Here is a 25,697-nt window from a genome sequence, read left to right on the forward strand (position 1 = left end):
TTTCAACCTTTTCAGTAGCAGAATCGTCTTTGTTCTCAGCAGCGTTCACCTCTCCAGAATCTTTCGTATCAGCAACCTCAACCTCTTCATCCGACTCAGAATCAGTGTCATATACCTGAGTAGAAGATTCCAAGTTCGAGCTTTGAGCATTTTCATACAGATGTTCATCACTATGGTAAACTGAGGTGTCCAAGAAATCCTCAACAGAATGTGCTATTTGAGCCATATCATCAACTATTTCGGCTAAATAAGCATTATTAGTCTCATCCTGTGGAAGATTCCAGACATAAGAACCATCAGGTTGAGCAGCTACGATAGCCTTGTCATTGCTATTTCCAGTAGTATCTTCAGTCAACAAGAGAGCTCTACTTGCATTCGGATTAAAAGAACGATTACCACCTCTATCTTGACGGGTAGGGGTAATGTTGACATCTCTCTTTGGTCGTTGACATTCTTTGGCAAAATGTCCAAAGCCATCGCAATTATAGCACTTAACCTTTGACTTGTCAAAGCCCTGAGTATCCCCAATAAGCTGTCGACCTGTTCGTTGCATAAACCGTTGCACTCTTCTGGTGATCATCGCCAAATTCCATTTCAGATCCATTTCTTCAACATCATCTGGATCTATTTGGTCATAATCTTCATCAATGAGTGCTGGATCCGTGATCCTCCCAGCAACAAAAGCTTTATGTGTAGCACACATTGCGGCAAAAACATTCATCCTTCCCTCAGCAGATTTGATATCCATGGGCATAGACTTGTAACCAGCAGAAGTAGATGAAATGTTACCAAACGACATATTTCCTGGCTTTGCATTCTCATTTGTCTTTCGAGCCTTGAAACCAGCATCAGAAGCCATGAAACCTGCAGAATCATCTCCATCCATAACACAATTAGAACCCTCTTTCGTGCCAGAAGAACCAACCCCAGAAAAGAATGCATTAATATCAGCTGTAGGATTTTTCATAGTGGCATGATAAAGAGATGGATCTTGTGTGAAGTTGTCTTGGAGATCCTTTGCCTTATCCTTCATTTCTCTGTTTCTTAATGTGGATATAACACCATCTATACGAAGAGATGCATAATCAGCTCTTTCTTGCAATCCATGACGAAATTCTTTATAAGCTTTCGGCAAACCATCCAAGAATTTATCCACTATCTCAGTAGGAGTATACTTAAGATCAAAATAGGCTAACTCAGCAAGAAGATGTTGAAATCTCAAGATAAGATCCTCAACTAGTTCGTTCTTGGTAGCATTAAAGCAATCAAATTGTTTCTTAAGCATCTTAACTCTATTTTGCTTCAATAATGGATCACCTTCACAATGAGCTTCAATAGCATCGAACAATTGCTATGAAGTCTTGTACTCCTGTTTAGGAAACAGGTGCACTAATTCTTGAGGAATGCACATCCTAAGAGTAGAAAGAGCCTTAACTTCAACAGCATACAAGGATTTTTCTTCACCTTTTAACTCTCCTACCTTGTAATTAGTTGTAACACCGTTTACAGTAAGAGTTGGCCATTCATATCCTTCAGTGATCATAATCCACATGTTCAAATCTTCTCGTTGAATATAATCTTCAAATCGACCTCTCCACGCCCAGAAGTCAGCCAATGAAACTAACTTCGGTGGAGAATTAGTACGTCCAACGAGATGATCATGATAGACAAGAGAATTCAGGTATTGAGCAACAACAGTGTTGGTTGACGAGGAAGCCATTTTGTAAATTTCTGCACTGAACGAAGATAGAATTTAAATTCGTTTGAATGAGAGAAACGAAGATAGGATTAACTTCGTTTGCAGGAAGGAAACGAAGATAGAATTATCTTCGTTTGAAGGAAAGAAACGAAGATAAGGCTAAATCCGTAAGGTGAGAGTAAACGAAGATAACTTGAAATTCGTTTGAAGGAACTTAACGAAAATAAAGCTAAAAACGTTGGAAGAACTCGAAACGAAAATGAGGTTAAGTTCGTTTGCTAAATTCGTTTAAGAAAACGAAATTAGCGACAGTAAGGGTATCGGGAGGTTGATTTTCAGAGAAAAGAATCAAACAAAACGATCTCGAACCTTCGATAAGAAATCGATTGGCTCTGATACCACTTGTGAGTCCCTCGATAGCTACAGATCGCTCTCGAGATCGTCTATGATTATGTCGTGAGTGCCGAATCCTCACGAGATAACTAGTTTGATTAGTAAAATGGTATATCGCTAATTCTCAAGTAAATAATCAGCCGTATTATGCTATATTCGTTTCTATATGGTATTGAACGAACTTAGGTGTCTGGTGTACGTGTATGTCGAATGTGATCCCTTATTTTAGGGTATTCATTCGTATATATATGTTTCAGGTCGAACTGGGCTTGTTGGGCTTTGTTCTTACGAACTTAGCTGCCCAGCCCATGTAACGAAGTTAATCTTCGTTTGTACCAAACGAAGTTTATCTTCGTTTTCCTCTAACGAAGATATACCTTATCTTCGTTAGGTATAAGACTTGGTTATATTCCTAAGTATTTCATCTTAAGGAATCCTAACACATATTATGTTTGTACTTGTATATCACACAACAAACATCATACATAACACACATATATATAACACCAAAATATGTAATCAATCATTACCAAAACATAAATTCCATAATCTATCAATTATATATATAGATACGACATAAATTAACATAATATCTCAATCTAAACGACATATCAAATCTAAGTTGTTGTTGTCACATCAACGTACATCAACAGGTATTGTCAGCTCAGGATCGTTTTGAGAGCTGAAAGGAAATACCAAGTCCTTGAAGAGCCAAGACCTGTTGCTCCTGCTGCCAATGCTTCTGACCAAGAATTGGTGGATTATGCTACTACATATGATAGACATAATGAGGTTGCTTGTCTGATGTTGGGAAGCACCTACAAAAGCAATTTGAGCATTCATTTCCATGTGATATGCTTACTAAACTTAAGTCTATGTTCGAGAAGCAAGCTGGCGTGGAGTTATTCGATCTTATCGATGTACTTCATGACTTGAGACATGAACAAGGAACACCGGTCAGCGCTCATATCCTTAAGATGAAAGGATATTTTGAGCAGTTGGATAGGTTGAATTATGCTTATGCAAAGCCACTACAAATTGGTATGATTCTCAAGTCCTTATCTAAGGATTTTGAAGAGTTTGGACGCAATTATACTATGCATAGCATGGATAAAACCGTTATGGAACTTCTTGCCATGGCTAATGAGTTTGAAAAGAAGTTGCCAAAGAAAACTGCTACTCCCCAAGTTCTCATGATCAAGGGGGGAAAGGTCCAAAAAGGCAAACAACCTAAGGGAAAGGGCAAGGCTGAAGGTAAAGGAAAGCAAATTGCTGCTGCTCCTAAACCTAAGAAGACCCCTCCAGCGAAAAAGGAACATCCCGCTAAGAACCTACCTTGTTACCATTGTAATGAAGTGGGTCATTGGAAGTGGAATTGTCCCAAGTATCTTGCTGAGTTGAAGAAGAAGCAGCCCGGTTCGTCCGGGACTTCAGATATATTCTTCACTATTGAATTATATTCATTTTCTAAGCGGAATTCATGGGTTTACGACACTGGGTGTGGTACTCATATCGGTAATTCTTTACAGGGGCTTAGAAGGGGAAAGAAACTGAAACTGGGATCTTTACAACTATGCGTGAGAAATGGCCTACCAGCAGCTGTAGAAGAAATCGGAGATTATCATTTGGTTTTACCTAGTGGTTTAATAATTGTTTTGAACGATTGTCATTATGCACCTTCTATTACTAGAGGTGTTATTTCAGTTTCTTTGTTGAAAAACAATGGATTCGTTAATGTTTTTAATGATATTGGTATTTCAGTTTCTCAAAATAATGTTCATTATTTTGATGCTATTGCTTGTGATGGTATTTATGAAATTGATATGCGTGGTTGTGATTCAAAGGATAATTTAATGTATAATTTTAGCAAACGAGTCAAGCCCAATTTGGACTCGACTTATCTTTGGCATTGTCGACTTGCTCATGTTGGCAAGAAACGCATTGAAAGACTTCAAAGGGGTGGTGTCTTGCAAACAAATGATGAATCATTTGAAAAATGCGTATCTTGTGTTTCTGGCAAAATGACAAGGAAACCTTTTCAAAATAAACCGGAAAGGGCTAAAGAGCTACTTGGACTAATACATTTGGATGTATGTGCCCAATTTAGACATGTGTCAAGGAGAGGTGCTAGCTATTTCGTCACTTTTACGGATGATTTCAGTCGTTATGGTTATGTTTACTTGATTAAACATAAACATGAAGTCTTTGAAACATTCAAGGAATTTAAAAGTGAAGTGGAAAATCAACTCAGTAAAACTATCAAGATCCTTCGTTCGGATCGAGGTGGTGAATACTTAACTCAAGAGTTTAAAGATTATCTTAAAGCTTGTGGAATAGTTCAACAGCTTACTCCTCCATATACTCCTCAACATAATGGTGTTTCGGAGAGGAGGAATCGAACCTTGTTGGAAATGGTTCGATCGATGATGAATCATACGACTCTTCCTTTTTCGTTTTGGGATTATGCCCTCGAGACTGCTGTTCGCATTCTCAATATGGTTCCAACCAAGAAAGGAATCGATGGGTTACTACTTCTACTTTCCTACGGAAAACACTGTCAAGGTTCATCGATATGCTGAGTTCTTTGAAGAGAAACTCATATCTCAATAAGATAGTGGGAGGATTGTTGAACTTGATGAGCATCAAGAAGATGTGTCAACTTCTAAAGATACTAGTAATCCTCAACTTGGGGGGGGGGGGGAATGTTCAAAGAGATGAATCTCAAAATGAACTTTAAGTTGAAGATGAAGCGATTCCACTTCGTAGGTCCTCAAAGGACAATACGTGCTCGTGATAGATTAAATCTTATGATTGAGTCTGAAGAACACGTTGTAGGAGATTTGAATGAACCTCCTAATTTTAATGTTGCATTATCAGATCTGGAATCTGACAAATGGCTTGAACCTGAGAATGTGGAAATGAAATCCATGAAAGACAATCAAGTTTGAAGCTTGGTTGATCTTCCACCAAATGGTAGAACCATTGGGTGTAAGTGGATCTTCAAGAAGAAGACCGACATGGATGGAAATGTACACACCTATAAAGCTCGTCTTGTGGCGAAAGGTTATACTCAACTCTTTGGAGTTGATTATGAGGAAACCTTTTCTCTGGTTGCGGACATTAGATCTATTAGGATCATCTTAGCCATAGTAGCGTACTATGACTTTGAGATATGGCAAATGGATGTCAAAACCGCTTTCTTAAATGGTTTTCTAGACGAGGAAGTCTATATGGTACAACCAGAAGGTTTTTTCGATCCTAAATATCCCAACAAAGTATGCAAACTTCAAAGGTCCATTTATGGACTAAAGCAAGCATCAAGGAGTTGGAATAAAAGGTTTGATGAAGAGATCAAAAATTTTGATTTTGTTCAGAATCCTGATGAGTCGTGTGTATATCGCAAAGCTAGTGGGAGTAATGTTACTTTCCTTGTCTTGTATGTCGGTGACATATTGATAATAGGAAATCACATTCCAAAATTTTGAAAGACGTTAAATCTTATCTTGGAAAGTGTTTCGCTATGAAAGACTTGGGTGAAGCAGTATTCATACTTGGAATCAAAATCTATAGAGATAGAAGTAAACGGTTCATCGAATTAAGTCAAAGTGCGTATATAGATAAGATCTTGAAGAGATTCAAGATGGAAAATTGTAAGCGCAGGAACTTGCCTATGCAAGAAGGCTTAATTTATCCAACAAGAATGGTGCTTCTACACCTGAAGAGGTGGAGCGTATGAAAAGAGTCCCTTATGATTCGGCGGTGGGATCTATCATGTATGCAGTTAGATGCACTAGACCTGATGTTGCGTTCGCGCAAAATATAGTAAGCCGATATCAGCAAAGTTCCGGAGAGGATCATTGGATTGCTGTAAAAAACATTCTTAAATACATGCGTGCTACTAAAGAATTGTTTTTGGTGTATGGTGGAAATCCAGATCAAGAGCTTAAAGTCACTGGATACTGTGATGTTGGATTTCAGACTGATAAGGAAGATACCAAATCTCAGTCAGGGTATGTCTTCATTTTAAATGGAGGTGCTGTAGATTGGAAGAGCAAGAAGCAATCTACCGTTGCTATGTCTGCTACAGAGTCTGAGTATATAGCTGCTTCGAATGCAGCAATGGAAGCTGTCTGGATCAGAAAGTTTATTTTTGGGCTTGATGTGATGCCATCAAATAACACACCTATGGATCTGTACTGTGACAATTCTGGAGAAATTGTCATTACCAATGAACCTGGGGTTCAAAAGGGTGCCAGACATTACCAAAGGAGATATCACTATGTTCGAGAGCAAATCGAATCACGTGGAATCAATTTACTCAAGGTTCACACAGATTATAACTTGGCGGATCCTTTTACAAAGGCATTGTCAAAGGGAAAACTCAACAAGCATGCAGAAGGCGTAGGTTTTAGATATTGCTAGGTTATATCATGTAAATCTGTGATTGGTATTTGGATAATGGGATGTTAAACAATTGTTATTTTCAATAAATAAATTTTTATACGCGGTATAAGTGGTTTCATTTTAATAATTGTGTCCTATATTTGCATGTTTAAAATCCATTAATATTTGTTGAATATTCTAAATGTCTATTGTCGATTAATTATATGGGAATATAATTAAAGTAAGACAATTGTGAGAGATTGGTGAAAATATTTAAGGGAATATTTTGAAGATGGTGGATCGTACCAAACTCACATGATATTCAAAAGGTGAATATTGGACTTACCTCACAGAACGAATTATCATTTTATGAATCGGCGTCATTAAATGAAATTCGTGAAATGGTTACTTTATTTATCCTTTGACTTGAGATACACATAAGTTATGCATGTGTGGATTGCATTTCTTGATATAGTTCCTAACTGTCCTGAACAAGGCAGTGATAAAGGGCTATTTTCAGAAATGTTAAGAAACGACATGGCCAGACACTTGTAGTCAATACAGGATTTGTTCCTTCAATTTGCAACTGAAGTATGATACCATTTGGCGTCCTCATTAATTAATTGAAGATGTTTGTGTGGCCGCACCCAAATGAACTTAAGAAGTTGTCTTGACTAGTTTGGTAATCTTAATTAATTGTAGAAATGAGAAACATAATCGTTAAATTATGAAATGACATTGATCCATATTCATATTTAACAAGGGTATCTGAACAAAGGGATATTAAAGGCTAAATTATTTCAACTTGGCAATTTGAGAATCTATTCTTATATATTTCCGGGAGCATTGGAGTGTTGCTAGACGTCAACCAATGTTATTACCTTTATAATAACATGCTCAAGTGGGAGCTGTTGGAGTTTGATCATTTTATTATAAATCGCATGTTCGGGAATAGTTTAAGCCTACGGGGTCACACGAAAAGATACGGTAACTCTAAACTAACAATTGATATATTAAAGTAATATATTAATTAGTTTGATCACAAAATGATTAATTAAACATAATTAAAGGGTTAATTATATTTAATTAGTTAAAGAGGGGGATTAAAAATGTGAAAATTGGAAAAATGAAATTGGACCCAAAAAGAGGGGGGCGGTTTGGGTTAAGGGCTTTTAAGCCTTAATCTAGCTTATTTTCAAGAAAAATTTAACCTAATTATACCCTATAAGTAGAGGGTTAAGTTAAAGGTTTTTCACACAAATTTACAAAGCAAATTCTCTCCTCCCTCCCTCTTTCTAGCCGTCCTCTCTCTCTCTCTCTTGAAGGGATTTTGGTTTCAAGTTAAGGGTTCAAGCAAAGGGTTGTTTGGTTCGTGATCGGGGTACTAGCATACGTTTTAAGGGGTGTCTAGTGTGCGATCGTAGAGGGGCTTTGCTTTAAACCCTACTTAATAATAACTTATTATTATTATACTTTATTGGAGCTTTGCATAAGGTACACAACTCAATTCTATTCTTTGTTAATTAAATTGATTGCATATATGTTTCGATTTCTTCCGTTACGCTTATTCGTGATTATATGATTATTTATGCGTTCATATTCTAACAGTAACCGATATGGATAATATATGGGACGGGAAACAATAAAACTTCATAAACAAACATTGATACAACAAAGATATGAAATGAAAAAATGTAAATAAATATATATTAAAAAATTCTAAATTTTCTATATATCAAACAAACTTAATAAATATATAATCAAATATTTTCCTATTGACTACTAAAATAATTAAATATAAGTAGAAATTAGAAATCTAACAATTATAAACTCATAGCACATTATCCGCATTAAGCGGCGCTTTCATGGCGGCAACGGTGTGGGGGGCAGCCTAATTGATTTAAATTGTTAATAGAGATATTTTAAAAGAAAAAATGACTGATAGTATTATATACTCATTGAGAATATTTAAGTTATTCCTTCCATGTAAACATGGGGGCTATTTTCTTTTTCTTATAATATAGAAGTATAGATATAGATATAGATAAAAGTCATAAAAGTCGTTACAATCCGATTCTTTCTCCCGATTTAAAAAGTTGACTGTTGTTAGGCTGGATTTATTCGCATCGGGTATTAGTACCTTAATATTTATTATTGGTAAATTATTTTTCAAAGGTGTCTGAGATTGCCAATCATATCATTTTATTTCACAATTTTAAGTTTGTTTGTCATTATTTCATCTATAACTAATAATACAATACTAGCTTAAAAAAAGTAATAATTAAAAATGATTTTATCAACAAATTTTAGTGAAAGATTCTTAAACAACCGCATAAGGTAAATTTATTAACGGAAGAACAAAAATGAATAAACAATACAGTAAAACAAGAAAAGAACTCTTTTTTGATTTTGTGAACAACGAGATATGTCACCCGGGTGTTGCCCAGAGAAACATTTCATTCATTGTATGCGATAACATGTAAAAATTTTATATCGACCTGTTTAACATTTCTGATATAAATATTCTCATACGTACTTGTATTTTTGAGACTGAAAAAATTGTTTTAACTAATCATATAAATATATAAAATTGACAAAGTGAATAAAATAATATTGAAAAGTATATGTATATAAAAACTAAAATTAAATAGATATATATGTATTTGGTAAGAGATGTTTACAAAATAATCAATTATATATATTTATATGTCATATACAAAAAGTCAAAGAAGAAAGTAATTAAAAGGTACAAAAATTAATGAACTATGTAAGTAAAAAAGATTGCAGCAGCATGTTTCGAACCCCTGACCTCAAAGTCAAAAGCAACCCTTTCAACCAACCTACCAAAGTAGTTTGCTGTTAATAGTTTGTGTAGATATATTATATATATTGAAACAAAGTAGTAAACAATTAAAAAAAAAAGCTGGCACGCAAAACGCTGCAGGGATTTTAGTATATATACTAATTTGGTCACAAAATAAAGAAACAAAACTTCTTTTTATAAGAAAAACAATTTAGTTTTTGACAAGATACAAAACTTGTGTTTCTATTTGATTCGAACTAAAGAAAAGACAAGTTAGGAGTATGTTAAATTCCTATGATTTTTACAACTTTTTATTTGTAATAAACAATGTTTAAGAACTTATGTTTTGTAGACATTTTTACTCGAACTTATATGACCGTCTATTTTATAATATAAAATCATTTTCACCTTGATTTTTACAGTTGCTTAAGTTATGTATTATTTATGAAGAATTAACGAGAAATAAGATATAAATGTGCAACGCACGAGACTAACCTAGTAACATACATACATATAGTATTGAATTAAAAATATTGTTTTTAGTTATACGTGATAGTGTATAACTTTTTTTTAATTATATAAACTATAAGGACTAATGTTGTATTTCTTTAATATTAAATTTGGAAATAACATCATTATGTTGATGTACGGATTGTAATTAAAAGTTTGAGTTTATCTAACGGTTTTTACTTTTTTATAAGAGAATTTAGGACCTTGTAATATATAAATTGGTAGATGCTTTTTAAGTGTTCAAGGTGTATAAAAAAATTTAGTTTTTTCATATTGAACTTTATGCTAAAAGATACAACTATTTATAAAAGTTAATATGAGACAATATTTTTAAAATATATCTGACAATATTTTAAAATATATTCTTAGTTATACAGAATTTTCAACAAAAACGACCAAACTTTAATTTTCTTATCTACACTATATAATAAAAAAATAACATATTATTTTTAAAAATGTTGAAAAATATGTAATATTTTGGTTTAGCACTCTTTACAATATTTTCACTACTATCCTCTTTAACATTAATGATTAAATTACACTATCAATCATTTATCTTTTAAAATATTTTTACTAACCATTTACATCAATTATCTACACCAGTCAACGCCTGATCTAGCACCAACAGTTGTCCCACACCATATCGTCGCCGTTACGATCACCACCACATTACCTGTGTAGTTAATTTGGGAGATGATATTATCAAACCTTCAACTTATATATATATATATATATATTATATCTTCTAAAAACCAACTTGAAATTTATAAGTTTTAATGCCTAAAGTACAATACTTCTTTACTTTTAATAATATTCACTTTTACCCTTAAATTTTAATCTTTTCATTACATAACCTTTTGACTTTGCTTCTATTCAATATTCCCCATTAAAGTTTCTATATAGTATCTTTTGCCACTATAAAAGTTTTAATTTTAAAACTTTTACACCAAAGTTTTGGGTTCCTATTTTTTCATTAAACCATATTTACACAATTTATAGTTTTACCTTTAAACATTTGGTTTTATTATATTCTTCAAATTCGGTATAAAATGTTTTTTACTGTTCGTGTAGTGTTTCCGCTACAACTAAATGACCATCAATTTTAAATACTTTCTTACATTCGTTTATATCGTTTGTGTAGTACCTTTTATTACGTTTTATGTATTATTATGTCTCACGGGCAACGTCGGGTTAAAATACAATATGCTATGTACAAGACTTTATGCATGATATACAATCCTTTTTTACTTTTGGTTTTGTCACTTTTACCCCTATATTTTATGTCTTTTATTTTTAGCTATGTACAACAATATATACTTTTTGGTTTTATCACTTTTACCCCTATATTTTATATGTTTTACTTTTGGTTATGTACAAGACTATATGTATGATGTACAAACCTTTTAACTTTTGATTTTTGTCACTTTTACCCCCTATACTTTATTTGCTTTACTTTTGACTTTTTTCAAATTTTTTATCCGTTAAACTGCCTATCTTTTAACTTTTGTTTTTCGTCTACGTTTTCGTTTTCATTATTTTGAAATCAAATTTTTGGGTTCTATTGTCTCTATCAAAATTTTTTTATACTTTACAATATTATCACTAAAAAAATTTAATATATCTTTTTTTTGTTTCTTCGTATAACGTTTTAATATATAATAATTTTTATCATAGTTACGTCTTAACTTCATTTAACACTTAAAAAAAGACATTATGCTATATCACCATCGTCAAAATGTCATCTCTTTATTTGCATTTATATAGTTTTTTTGTTACATGTTTTTATATATTTATTAATGTTATTATTTTTACGCGACATTTTTACTACTGTTACATGTTTTGTTGTATATACCTTTTAGATTTGGTTTCGAGTATTCGACATATATGTATTTATATTACACTAAAACTATTTGTTTACATCCATACATTTGTCATGTAAATAGTATGTTCCGCAGCAACGCACGAGTTTATTATTTCTTAAATTGTAAGTTATAGAATATGAATACTAACTTTGCTCTTTCAGTTGACTATCTTTTTATCTTTTTACCACTTATTTCTCAATGTTGATCCTCAACAATCAACACATAGCTACTGTAAAAGACAGGATGCTAATTTTTAATTATAGTTAATGCGCATTGATATGTGACTTTTTTTTATGTATATTTGGGTCAACTATTCACCAATAACATTAATTTTGTAGTAACAAAAGTTAACTACTTGATAGGGGAGTGCTTTGTTTGTGATTTTGAAGAACTTGACAATAATGTGCAATATCATGAATAGGGCACGCTACACTTTTTTTTACTTAAAATTACCACCATCAGTTTCTGAGTAATATTTACATCATTATTGTATGCATTATGCAAAAGAGAAGTCGATCATGGCGATTTGTACACATGCATTGCAGCTTATACGTTTTCTCTTTTCGCTTGCATTTGATGACATTTATGGAAGTTGTGTGTGTTTTTCCTCATGTAATTAATTAATTGACATTGCATGTCAACAACAATAAAATTCTACAAAGATCGATGTTTTTACGTTGTATTGGACGGCTATAAAGAAGAATCGGTAGTTTCGTGTGCGCCGCCGCAACGCGCGGCGGGTAAAGTTACTAGTTTTGATACTAAATATCTTCAACGTTATCCTTATTAGAGTACTCAGAATGCCTTCGTCTAGGCTCGTTCCCCCACCCGTTCTTGCATCGAGGACGAGTGCACACCGTTAGGTGTGAGTCATCCTCCCACTCGTCCATGGCAGCCCGTTCCCACAAAGAGAAGAAGCAGCTATTGGTTTTTTTTTTTTTTTGAATGTAACGGTCATATAAGTCAAACTTTTCAAAAAACGTTACACAAATAGTCCCTTTAACGGCCAAATTTTGAATTTCTTACACATTTTCACTTTTGGTCCTTTTTTATCCTTTATATATATAACATCTTTACATCTCTAGTTTTATACACAAAAAACACACTCTTATAAACATAAAATACACATTCATATATCTAAAATCATCATGTCTTTTCCATTTCCGTCGAGTGCTAACATATACACTCGACCAGAGTTGTTTACGAACGACTCCGACAATGAAAAACTTATCACTATAATGGGCGATTTTATCGATTTGGCTGAAAATGGGGAATCTTCTACCCCTCTCACTTGTTTTGATATTCCAAGAGATCGACTTGGTGCAGGAGAACAGTTACTGAATGATTACTTTGTAGGAAACGCAAAGTACCCGCCACACTTCTTTAGGCGGCGATTTCGAATGCGAAAAGAGTTATTCATGCGTATAGCTAACGATATAGCTTCTTTCTCCCCAGTTGATGATGAGCCTGTTCCTCGTCATTTTATTGAGTTGCGAAACCAGCGTATAGATGGAAGAGGTAAACTCGGTTTTTCTACAATTCAAAAGTGTACATTCGCGATACGTCAATTGGCGTATGGCAACGTGGCCGATTAACTTGATGAATATCTACAAATGGGTGAACAAACTTCCAGAGACGCGCTGGATGCTTTTTGTAAATGTATCTTTGACCTTTACAGAAAAGAGTACTTACGAAGACCAACAACAAATGATATACAACGACTCTACCAGATACACGCACACCTTAATGGTTTTCCAGGTATGCTTGGGAGCATCGACTGTATGCATTGGACCTGGAAAAGGTTTCCAAAAGCATGGCAAGGCCAATTCACTCGAGGTGATAAAGGGGCACCAACTATCATGCTTGAAGCTGTTGCGTTGTACGATTTATGGATATGGCATGCATTTTTTGGAACGGCAGGTTTGAACAATGACATAAACATCCTTAATCAATCACATTTGTTAAGGGAAATCTTTGAGGATACGACTCCGAATATTTCATTTACGGTTAATGGAACCGATTACCAGAAGGGGTACTATCGAGCCGACGGTATTTATCCTGAGTGGGCGACATTCATCAAGGCTTTTTCAGGCCCACAAGACTCGAAAAGAAAAAATTCAAGAAGTACAAGAAAGTGCGTGAAAAGATGTGGAACGAGCATTTGGAGTTCCTCAAGGTCGTTGGGCGATCCTTTCACACCCATCAAGGTTGTTTAGTGTCAACAAGATTCGTCGAGCCATGTATGCTTGTGTCATATTGCATAACATGATCGTCGAGGATTCGGCTCATGCAATAACCTCCTATGATCTAGAAATCCTAGTTGAGCCACCTCGTGTACCTGTTCGTACCTTATGAGAGAGGATGGCGGTCCCCACACGGACCAATAGGGAGCTTCGAGACCAAGGGGTTCACCATGGTCTTCGTCACGATCTTGTCAAGCATATTTGGCGTCGCCCGTGATCCATTGTTTGTGTTAGCAATAATAAATTGTAAAACTATGTTGTTGTTTTTAATTAATATTGTGTTATTTTTTTAGTATTGTATTGTATGCTTTTTTATCTAATGGAATTTTTAAGTGTGTTTTTATTAAAAAATTGAAGCTGTATAAGTTAGTGGGTTAAAAGTGTATAATTAAATAGATGGTAGAATATTGGGTTGAAAAGGTAAACTTAAATAAATAGTAGGTCCTAGACTAATCTTGACATTGTGGGTGTTTTGAGGGATTAGTCCTTGGTTAGTCCTTAGGCTGATGTGGTGCTCACAGAGACTAGTCCTTAGAGTATGAGTCTAAGGCACTGTGAGCGCTCTTATTAATACTTATTTTATTGTAGTGGTATTAAATTTTCTGCCAATTAAGTTGATCCTAACGATCCAAAGTAACAATAACAATGTACATTAAAAAGTGTTAAATCTTAATATCTTTGGTCATGAAACATTACATATGCTTATATACTAAGACTAAATGGAGTTTAGAAAAAAATAGATAAACTAGGCCATTTTTCGTTCAAAGTCACCTCAACACCGCCCCGGTGGGGAGAACCGCGCTTTAGGCACCCCTCACCGTCGCCCTTTGTTCCATTGACTATCGTGTGGACCGAGAAAAGTACATGGAAATCTAATTTTTTTTCCTTCCTCTTATATATATATCCAATATTTCCCTACCACACATACCACATGACGCGGGTCACAAGTCGCTCCACTCATCAAAATTCATCCATATTCACCTTTTTTAAAGAGCAAAACTTTCTAGCTCACATGTCATATAAAACTATTTCCATCACCCATTCCTCTTAGTCAAACTAATATCTCAAGAGTCACCTCAATACCCAAATTTATATAAAACTATAGCAATTTACCCAACATTTTTTGAACTTTCACAAAATACCCATGAAAATCGCAATAATTTAGGAAAATCGCTATGAGATTTCATAAATTGCTACGAGATTTTAACAATCGCAATAAGATTTTAAGAATCGCTACGAGAATGTATAAAATCGCAATAAGAATATACAAGATCGCAATGAGATTCTCCAAACCACAGGTTCTTTATGAGATTTTATAAATCTTTATGTGATTTATAAATCTTTATGAGATTTAATAAATCTTTATGCGATTTATAAATTTTTATGCGATTTATAAATCTCTATGCGATTTTGCAGATCTTTATGCGATTTTGATTATTTATTGCGATTTTATCCAATCAAGATAAGATTTTATGCGAGATTCTATGACTATTCAAGTACCTAAAGTTATCAAAACATCTATTTTCACCTTATCCATCCTAACAACATGATTATATCAAATATATTCATTTTTTCTCCAAAATTTTGAAGTTCAATGAATTAATCCATATTAAAAATATGTTTTTATTAAATTTAGTTACTTTGTTATCTAGTAATATGAGTAGTTATCACTTTGGGTTTGATCTTAGTGAATATGCTGATTTTGAAGATAACTCAGATCAAGTTTGGGGTAAAAGTAAAGTAGAAGAAACAATGCCAAATTACAACAATTTTGAAAGATCTATAGATGATGGAGAAATGGGTAAAACTGCTTTTCGGTTTGATGCTTTTGATCTTAGTCGGTACTCAGATCTAGAAGATAATTATGATAACACAATACGTGTTGATGTTAGTGAGGAGGATTACATGGTGAAAGAGACAATTGAACACCCATTCTATAATTCGTATAACTTTGAAGAAGAAAAAGGAGATGAGGAAGAAGAACAAGAACAAGAACAAAAAGGACAGAAAAAGAAAGTTCGTGACAATAGAGCTAGGATTGTTGAGAAAGAGCCGCGGGATTATAAATGGAATATGCCAGATTTACTTCCAATACCTGATGAAGAGTTCGTACGGATACCTATTGATTGTTACACAAAAGTTATCCGTATCAAGAAAGATGATTGTTTTGATACAAAGGACAATTTGAAGATAGCTTTGTATACGAAGTGTGTGGAAGATGGTTATCAGCTAGTTGTTGACAAATCAGACAAACATCGTTTTGAAACAAAGTGCAGACACGATAAAAACTGTGCGTGGCGTATGGTTGCAAAGAGGATAAATGATTGTGAGATGTTTCAAGTTAGGACTTTTACTAATAAACATACTTGTTCAAGAACTCAAGTTTATCCTCACCATAGACAGGCAAACAAAAAGGTGTTGGGTGGATTTTTAGCCGAGTTGATGTTTGTGAATGGTAGGGTGTATCGGGGTCATGAAATTATGACTGACATAAATGCTCGGTTCAAGATTAGTATCTCATATTCTCAAGCTTGGAGAGCTAACTGTTATGCCTTGGAATTGTTAAGGGGATCACCAGAAGCATCATTTGCCCAATTGCCAGCTTATTGTCACAATCTAAAGTTGAAAAACCCCGGGTCAGTAACTCATATCAAAACAGATAGAGATGGATGCTTCGAGTTGTTATTTATCGCCATTGGTGCAGCGGTTAGTAAACTAATATAACTTAGTTAACTCCTTTTTTGTTTTTTTTTTTTTATATTTTACATTTAAATGATTAACCTTTTGGTGTATATTACCTATATTGTAGATTCGTTCGTTTGTTACTTGTTTGCGACCAGTTATTATAGTTGATGGAGCACATTTGAAAGGTCGATATCTTGGAACAAATCTGTTAGCAGTAGCCATGGATGGTAACAATGGGATATTGCCTATAGCATACGGGGTTGGAAAATCTGAAACATCTGATTCATGGACATGGTTTATGGGGCATCTTAGAGATTGCATAGGTCATGTTAGAAATTTGACAATCATATCCAATAGGGCAAACTCAATTGATATGGCTATTAGAAGATGTTTCCCGAATGCTTTTCATGGACTTTGTGGTGTTCATTTGTTCAGGAATCTAAAATCAAGGTGTGCTGGTATAAAGCACCACAAATGGACATATTGGAAGGCTGTGAAAGCTTATAGAGAAGTACATTTCAATCAAGCGTGTTGCCTCAATGTGCTAAAACCTTAGATAATGTTGGGTTTGAAAGATGGTCAAGAGTACACGCTCTTGGAGCAAGGTATGGTTTCATGACATCTAATAGTGCAGAATCAATCAACTCTTTAAGCCGTCATGCAAGAAAACTACCCATTACTATGTTGATGGAGTTTTTTCGAGCTTCTCTTCAGGATTGGTACTATAAGAAAAGAAACGTTGCAGGTATTTTATTCTCTAACATTCTATATTCTAAGTTTAAATGATGATGGCTTTCAATAATTACTTGTTTTTAAATATTATAAGTAAAGAAATATTGCAGGTAATTTTTCTTTAACGTTTTATATTCTAAGTTTAAATGATGATGACTTTCAATAATTACTTGTTTTTAAATGTATAGAAACATTGGAACGTCGTGTTACACCATCGACGGAAAAAAAGATTGCAAAGCGTGTTGTGAAGTCAGCATCTTGGAGAGTTGAACCATGTTCAAACACATTGTTTCAAGTTGTAGATCATAACTTGAATGGGCTTGTCGATCTAGATGCAAAGACGTGTACTTGTGGGAAATGGCAAATTTCCGGTTTTTCTTGCGGCCATGTTTTAAAAGTTGCTCTTCATCTAAACCAAGATGATTCAACTGTATACGCTATGGACTACTTCTCTTCTGATGTATATCGACAGACTTATGCTGAGATTGTGTATCCCATACCACATCCCTCTAAATGGGAGATACCAGATGACTTACAAACAGTTTTGCCACCGGTCATGGACAAAAGGCTACCCGGCCGACCCAAAAACTGCGATCGTATACCTTCAAAAGGTGAGGAGAAGAAATGGACATGTAGTCGTTGCAAAGAACATGGTCATACAAGGATAACCTGTGGAGCACCTATGCCATCACAAACATCTTTTCCTCCACCGACACAATATGGATCATCATCTTCATCAAAATCTCACCAGGTGCCAAGTAAAGGGAAATCTACATCCCAAACGAAGTCACATTCATCTCCTTTTGGAACTATTCACTTAGGTGACTTTTAGATGCAAATGTTGTAGTATTTAAGTTACTTTGTTTTTAAAGTTATTGTTATCATTCTATTTAAGTTACGTAGTAGTATTGGACTTTATTATTGAAAATTGAGCAGCCTTATTAGAGAAGTACCTAGAAATAAAATGAGCCAAAAAAAACAGTAACTAGCAATGGGACAGCCATATATATTGTACACTAATAGTGGAGCAGATTGTTCAAAACATGAGCAAAAAAGATGAAACTAAAGATGGGGCAGCCCTATACATAATAGTTGAGCAGATCCTACAAAATACAACCACCACTAATAGTTCAAAACATGTTGTTTCTTCTGCCATTCGATATTCCAAAAAATTACCAACACCCTATTCTTTGTTTCTTCTGCCACTCGTGTTGCACCCATGTCATCAAGGTAGGATACGCCTTGAATAAAACTCTCTAGCCATATAATGTCGGTAAAACAACCCAAATGCACCTTTATTTATATCTCCCGGAATATGGAAATCCATGTCTTTCGCGGCCCTTTCCAACCACATACATACAAATGGACCACAATCTCCTCTTGCAATTTTTGCTTGTTGTGGCATTGTCATGTCTGTCGTCATTATAACCTCAAACTCTTTGGGCTTCTCGTTTCCAGATCTTACCCAATAAGAAAGATTATCCAGGTATTTAGGGAGAAGATTTGTCCATCTAGTACAAATATTATCCAAGTCACCCTCGTTTATGTAACCGAGCATGCTATCATATACCACCGCCTTTAATGACGGGAGTTGAAGCTCAACCAGAAACCAGTGTTTACGTAAGCAGAGAGGGATATACACCTGCCACATTAGCAACATTAAATTTGGTTAAATTATACCCAAAAATTAACAGTAGCAACAATGTAAAACCAACAACTAACCTTATCAACTTCCCACCATTTAGCATAAATTGCATTTTCTCCATTAGCTATTCCGCATGAGCTAGCTGACGGTGCCTCCAACAGAACTTGACTAAAACACGAAGGCATGATAGTCCATCGTTTGTCTTCCACTTTCCCATATTTCCCAAATTTTCGCAAAATTTGAAGTCGTGTCATCCATGCATCAATATGCTATTTTACAGATAAGAAACATATATTAGTTACTATAACAAATGAAAACAAACAATTAATATAGTTTCTTCTTACCACATCCTCAAGATAGCCATTTCTTTCAACCCCTAGTAAAATACCCCACCACAACCGCTCAAGAAGCAATTTTGTATCTCTCATTCGACATAAGTCCACATATAAGTCCACATAGCACCCCTGTCCCAGCTCATGAAGATAAAAATCAACTGCATTCTTAGCCCAGGCGGTTTTATCCTTGATTGTGACCGGAAGTATGCATCTCTTGCCCACGGGAATGGTACTGGTTGATAACTTATATGAAAGCCATATTGGGTCCCGCATATCATTCACCATAGGTGGTTTATCAACACGACAGTTGATTGTTATGGGTTGAACAGGTGTGCTAACACGTGCATGACTAGCCTGACCGACCTCAACAATAGCAGGAGACGGGATAGGCTTCTTCGTAGGTGGTTTATCAGCAACACATTTGCTTCTTTTTTTTTCTGGGGTTGTACAGGCGTGCTAACAGGAGCCTGAGTTGGTGCATGACTAGCCTGACTAGCCTCAACAATAAGAGGAGACAGATTCTGCTTCTTTATTTTTCTTCGACCTAATTCCGTGTATGGTGACTTGTAGGCAGCTCCAAGATATCTGACACGTGATCCTCGTCTTACACCTAGTGCAGATGGTTGGTCTGGCTCAGAATAGTATCGGTCATCATGCAAAAAATCTTGAGGCCTCTACAAATAAATAAATAAATAAATAAGTAGATGTCGAAAAAAACCCATTATTTTGCAACTAATTAAACAACTTACCTCGGCCTGTAAAACTCTCACTTCTTCTTGCAATGATGAAACTTTATCTTCTAACAGACGCACCTCCTTTTGCAAGGGTGAAACAAGAGAAACTATCTCCCTGAGTTCCCATACCTCATCAAGCAGAGTATTTATCAGAGGGCCAGATGTGGCAGATTCATCTCGTAAAGGTGGAGAACGGGGAGACATATGTATGCGTTGCTTCTTTCTATATGGAAAATCAGATTTTTGAGGTGATTGATCTCTAGGAGAATTGTCTTGATAAGGTGATTTCTCTCGGTGCCATGGTGAGGAGTCATCTGGACCACCATCTCTATCCTCAAATACCGAGAGATCCTGATCATCCGTCCCATCGAAAAAACGTTTGCTAGCTTGCCACCACTCGGTAGCAGCCTCGGCCTCGGTGGGCGTCAATGTTTGGACCGGGATATCTTCCTTCTATCAATATAAACAAGATAAACTAGTTAAATTTTTTTTAAAAATAGTTATTTGTAACTTATATATAAAACCAAAGTAAATAATTATTTTTGTCACTTACATCATTGATCGACGCGTGGGTTACTAACTCAGTCCAATTCAATTGCTTCTTCCTCTTCCAAGCAATAGCCCTTGGAATATCCGGTATATCTTTGGATGACATCTTCATGGTAAAAGAACGCATACTAGGAAATGCTTCAAGTATCCATATCTACAATATGATATGTACACATAATTATTTATTCAGTAAGATGTGTTTTATAAAGTACATACATAACTCTCAGTTACTAGTTACTGTTAGAACATTATATTCATACCTTAAACGCCCAAACAAATCTTGACAAAGTGTATTTGACTCCATTTTGATGCACATGCGGACGCTTAACGATAGCCGTGGATAATTGTTTCCGAGTAAATTCCCATATATATGAGCCCCATGGAAATAAGTTCCATGCATCTAGATTCTCCGCCAACAATAACAAATCCTTAGAAATGGGTTGAGAGTCTTGTCTTCCTAGAAAACCAACATCAACGGCATACAAAAGGCATAGCCGGACAACATCAATGTCATTCATCTTTTTAAAATCAAGTTTGTCGAATGATCTTTTCAAATCCATGATTTTCACTTTTTTAACATTTCCTAAATCAGTAAAAACTTTCTCGGGCCATAATGCTTTGGTGATATGTTTGGTGTACGAACTAAATGTGTCATGTCGTCCAAATCGTAAACCTGTGACCAGACAAAACTCTTCACGGCCAAAACGAGTATATGCCGGAGGGAAATGAAACCACATATCAGAAGGGTGCCATGCCAATCCCTCGGGTGGTACATCATCTATCATGCTTTGCAAAATTAAATGACACAACAATGGATCTCCATTTGGGTGTTGCACTTGCAACCAGGGTCCAAAACAAGTAGTCTCAAACAACTTTCTCTGGCCAGGCGTAAGTTTCTCTTTGATGTTTTTGAATACCCTTACATTATTCTTCAAAGTTACTGTTGCCGAAAAATATTCCTACTAACGCAAACGACAAACTAAAAACCTGATCCCATATATATAATAGTGTACATACTCATGTATTAGTCCATACATATAATAGTGTAAAACTGTCACATTTTAGTCCATACATACAGTATATTGATAGCCATGTTTTCTACAGTAATACATCTTTAATTTGTAAACAAGAATGTGACAATGGTAACTTTGTATAAAGAGCTTATTTTACTATATTAGTAGTACTGATCTAAAGTCTAAGACGATGTCACTATACTTTCATTCCTAAAACTTGTACTTATACAAAATAGCAAAAACAACCAATTAATACCACTATATACATCTAACAAAAAACCACCAATTATATATAAATGAAAATTATTATACTCAAAATAAAAGTAAAGAAAACTAACCTTGGAATCTTGATTTTCCATATTGTTCTTCATTTTATGTTATAATCGTGGCTGTTGGTGGTGATGCATCCATGAATGGCGGAGAGAGGGCTTGGTGGTGGAGATACAAACGTGAATGGTGTAGAAGAGAGGGGTGTTGGTTGGTGACCCACCGTGATTGATAGGGAGGCCGACTGGTGATTGTCACCAGAAAAATGGAGGAAGAGTGGTGAGGTCAGGGAGATGATGATTTGGGGGAAAAAACATAATCTAATTTAGGGTTAAAAAAGGGAGTGGACTGTTTTGTAATGGGTCTGTTTGGTTTATTGCGATTTTTTAATTATTTATTGCGATTGTAATGTTCTTGTAGCGATTTTCATTTACAAAATGCGATTTTATGTTATCATAGCGATTTTAGCAAACTTTATAGCGATTTAAGATAATCTCATTGCGATTTTATGTATTCTTATTGCGATTTTATAAATTCTCATAGCGATTCTTAAAATCTTATTGCGATTGTTAAAATCTCGTAGCGATTTATGAAATCTCATTGCGATTTTCCTAAATTATTGTGATTTTCATGGGTATTTTGTGAAAGTTCAAAAAATGTTGGGTAAATTGTTATAGTTTTATATAAATTTGGGTATTGAAGTGATTTTCTCTTAAATATATCTTCATGTATATAATTCATTCGTACACATATTTCATCTAATCATTTTGCCCACGCGGCCACCACTAATGCAATGGAAAGTAAGAAACTCGCATTTCAACATCATGAAATTCTCAAAGATACGCATGGTAAGCGTCTGAGCGGCAATGCTTATCTACATTTTATTATACGAAATTGGAAAAAAGAAAAACACAAAAATATTAAATACGACCTATAGGCCGGTGTATATTGATAAGTAAAACATATATTTTTCATATCTAAAGTATATCTTTAAATTTATAATAAGTATAAAAAATAAATAAATAGCACCCAGTAACTTCTATGAATTTTAAAATTCAATACTCTTGGAATATATTAAAATTGAATGTAGACAGTTAGCCTACATCAGGTAGAAAGATTATATTCATGTTCTAGCAAAGGTTAACAAAATTTATCTTGCTATCGAACTCTTAACATTTATTTATAGAAGTAACGACTCTAACCACTTGATTCAATTTAATAGGTTTTTTATTATTCAAAGCTATTTTTCTTTTTCAATTTTACATCAATTAAATTTATTTAATTGGAGATATTGTTTTGACGAATGTTACAAAGAATGTGATCGTTATTATAGTAATGTTTAAGACAACGGATGTATTTGATAAAATTATTAATAAACTTTTTGGCAATCGAGATAAACCATGTCTACTATTTTCTCAACTTGTAAGTTCTTTTTTTTTTTTTACCGTATCTAAGGTTATCTTGTTAAACTTGTATCATTCTCATTTGTAAGGTTAACAGTCGATTATTAGGGAGAGAGAGGGGTTGGGGGGGGGGGGGGGGGGGGGGGTGTTAGAAAGTCCTTGGTTTCATCCTAGGCATGTGTGGTTCAAGTACCGCATACTGCCCAATTAAATATCATTGTGGTGTCTCGTATGCTAACTAATAGCTCGCTGTTAATAATAATAATAATAATAATAATAATAATAATAATAATTACTTGATCGATGATGTATACGTTTGTCAATTATATACGAAATACTAGTACTCAGGCCCGTCCGGTGGAAGCATAGTCTTAATATATATATGTGTGTGTGTGTGTGTGTATATTAAAGGTAAATTTCAAAACAATAAATAACAAAACAGGTGAAAAATAACTAACATAAACAAAACAAAGTTAAAAAATTAAGCCCTTTTGTGGTAGAAGAAGAAGTTATAATCAAACTACAATCGACAACAAACTAAACTAAAAAAAATGAAAAATAACGATAATATAACAATCTTAATCTTAATATATATACTATAAGACAGTTGAACTAATGACTAATTAACCAATCACATCGTTCGATTCATCAAATTGACTTTTGATGATGTCATCATTTAGATAAACTATAAATAAAAAATCCTAATAATCATTATCCAAATATATTATTATATTAATATTTATATTAATTTGTAGAAAAAGTCTCATTAATTTACACTTTTTTGTTTTTCCATCAATAATTTACACTTTTTAGCCTGGAATACTTCATTTATATTTATTTTTAGCCATTAACTTGAGACAAGTTTTTAAAATTTACAATCATTTAATTAAATAAAAAAAAATTAACATATGAAATATTTTCTATAAAAAATAATTTGAAAACCTAATGACTTATTAACAAATATTAGAAGAGTCCTAATTGTTATCAAATAATATAAAAACAATCCTAATTGTTATCATATTATCATAGAACAAGCGATTGAAAATAAACATATGCGTTTTATGAACACACATCATAATTAAATACATATATACTTGAATGTCAGGTACTGGATCACAAATATGTTTATATTTTAATTCTTAATTATTTCTTCTATTAATATCACATTATGAGTACATCTGTTTCAAAATATTCTATAATGGAGAAATTATTATATATAGCATGTGCCTTGTGGAATGACTACGGCAAACAATTCTATTAATATGTCTAGGAGGAACCTATGATTATTGTACTACAACTTGCAAAATATAACACTTAAAACCGTGTTTTTTTTAAAATTGTAAGCTTTTATGACTTAAATGTATGGAGATCTGATATTGTTAATATCGTATCTAAAATCTAGTTCAATATCATATAATTAACAAACACGAACAAAAGACCAAAAATAAAATTAAAGTGATATAGTGTATATTGTTTTCGTTAAAAAATTTACTTGATTTGTTTATTAAAGGTAGAAATAAGAGAAAAAATGGAGAAGAAATGATTAATAAAAATTTAGGTTGTATATATAATAATTTATTCGGAGTGTTTTAAGAATATTATATATCTTTAAAATTTAAAAACATTTGTTTTAATATAAAAAATTATGATAGAGTTTTAAATATGATTATTTATTTAATAAGCAAATAAAAAATATAAAAAATTTAAAGAAAAGGAGAAAAATCTAGAATAATTAATATACAATTTTAGTCTAAAAAAGATTTTTAAAAGGGGTTAAGTGTATCACCATCCTTTCTTAATTATAAGATAGATAACAAAAAAAAATTATAAGTCAAAGGATGGTATGTTTGATTTATTAACTTATGTTCACATTAGTTAATATTAATTAAAGATCTGTTATTCATTGATTTTTTAAAAATATATATTTCTTTTTGTCACATTATGTTTAGAGTCATAATCACGGTAATTAGTTATTAGTAATGAAGTCACATTAAAACGAAAAGCAGCCACGAATTACCCACAATGTTTATATATTTCATTGATCAATCTTTGATTATCATTATTGAATTCTAGAGTCTTTTTCCTCTATTAAATTTATTTTCTTTTTATAAGAATTATGTGTCATTTTTAATCTCGTACATTAATGCGGACATATATAATTCGTGCACTAAACCATTTTTGGATCAAGGCATTGAGTTACCTATGACATCGAATAGATCAACAAAAATCCGTGTTGAATGGCAAAAATAAAATACTTTTAACTTTTAATTTTTTATTTTGCTTGTAATTGGCTTCCCTCTGTGTTTGTCCTTGCATGCAGATTCATGATCTTGCTTGTACCAACTAGCCACTCGCTAGTTCTTCAATGCAATAATATATATGAATGTTAAAAAAAAAAAAAAAAAAATTTTGGTAACACATTATGTAATCAAGTCAATAGC

General features: G+C 33.6%; 1 protein-coding gene across 2 annotated transcripts; it reads right to left on the reverse strand.

The window, feature by feature from the left end:
• Window positions 1-18,287: 18,287 nt before the first annotated feature.
• Window positions 18,288-22,218, reverse strand: LOC122599696. 2 transcript variants are annotated; one of them, XM_043772247.1, is made up of 7 exons: window positions 21,925-22,218; window positions 20,834-21,532; window positions 20,578-20,727; window positions 20,040-20,477; window positions 19,300-19,964; window positions 19,033-19,224; window positions 18,288-18,952 (listed from the first exon to the last, which is right to left on the reverse strand). In XM_043772247.1, exons 1-5 carry the CDS (start codon window positions 21,955-21,957, stop codon window positions 19,605-19,607), a joined length of 1,680 nt encoding a protein of 559 aa, XP_043628182.1. In that variant the 5' UTR covers window positions 21,958-22,218; the 3' UTR covers window positions 18,288-18,952; window positions 19,033-19,224; window positions 19,300-19,604. The 2 variants fall into 2 exon arrangements, with proteins under 2 accessions (XP_043628182.1, XP_043628183.1); XM_043772248.1 differs by lacking the exons at window positions 18,288-18,952; window positions 19,033-19,224 and having other exon boundaries at window positions 19,856-19,962.
• Window positions 22,219-25,697: the final 3,479 nt, after the last annotated feature.

The sequence above is a fragment of the Erigeron canadensis genome, chromosome 5 (assembly GCF_010389155.1).
Source record: "Erigeron canadensis isolate Cc75 chromosome 5, C_canadensis_v1, whole genome shotgun sequence".
Lineage (NCBI taxonomy): Eukaryota > Viridiplantae > Streptophyta > Magnoliopsida > Asterales > Asteraceae > Erigeron > Erigeron canadensis.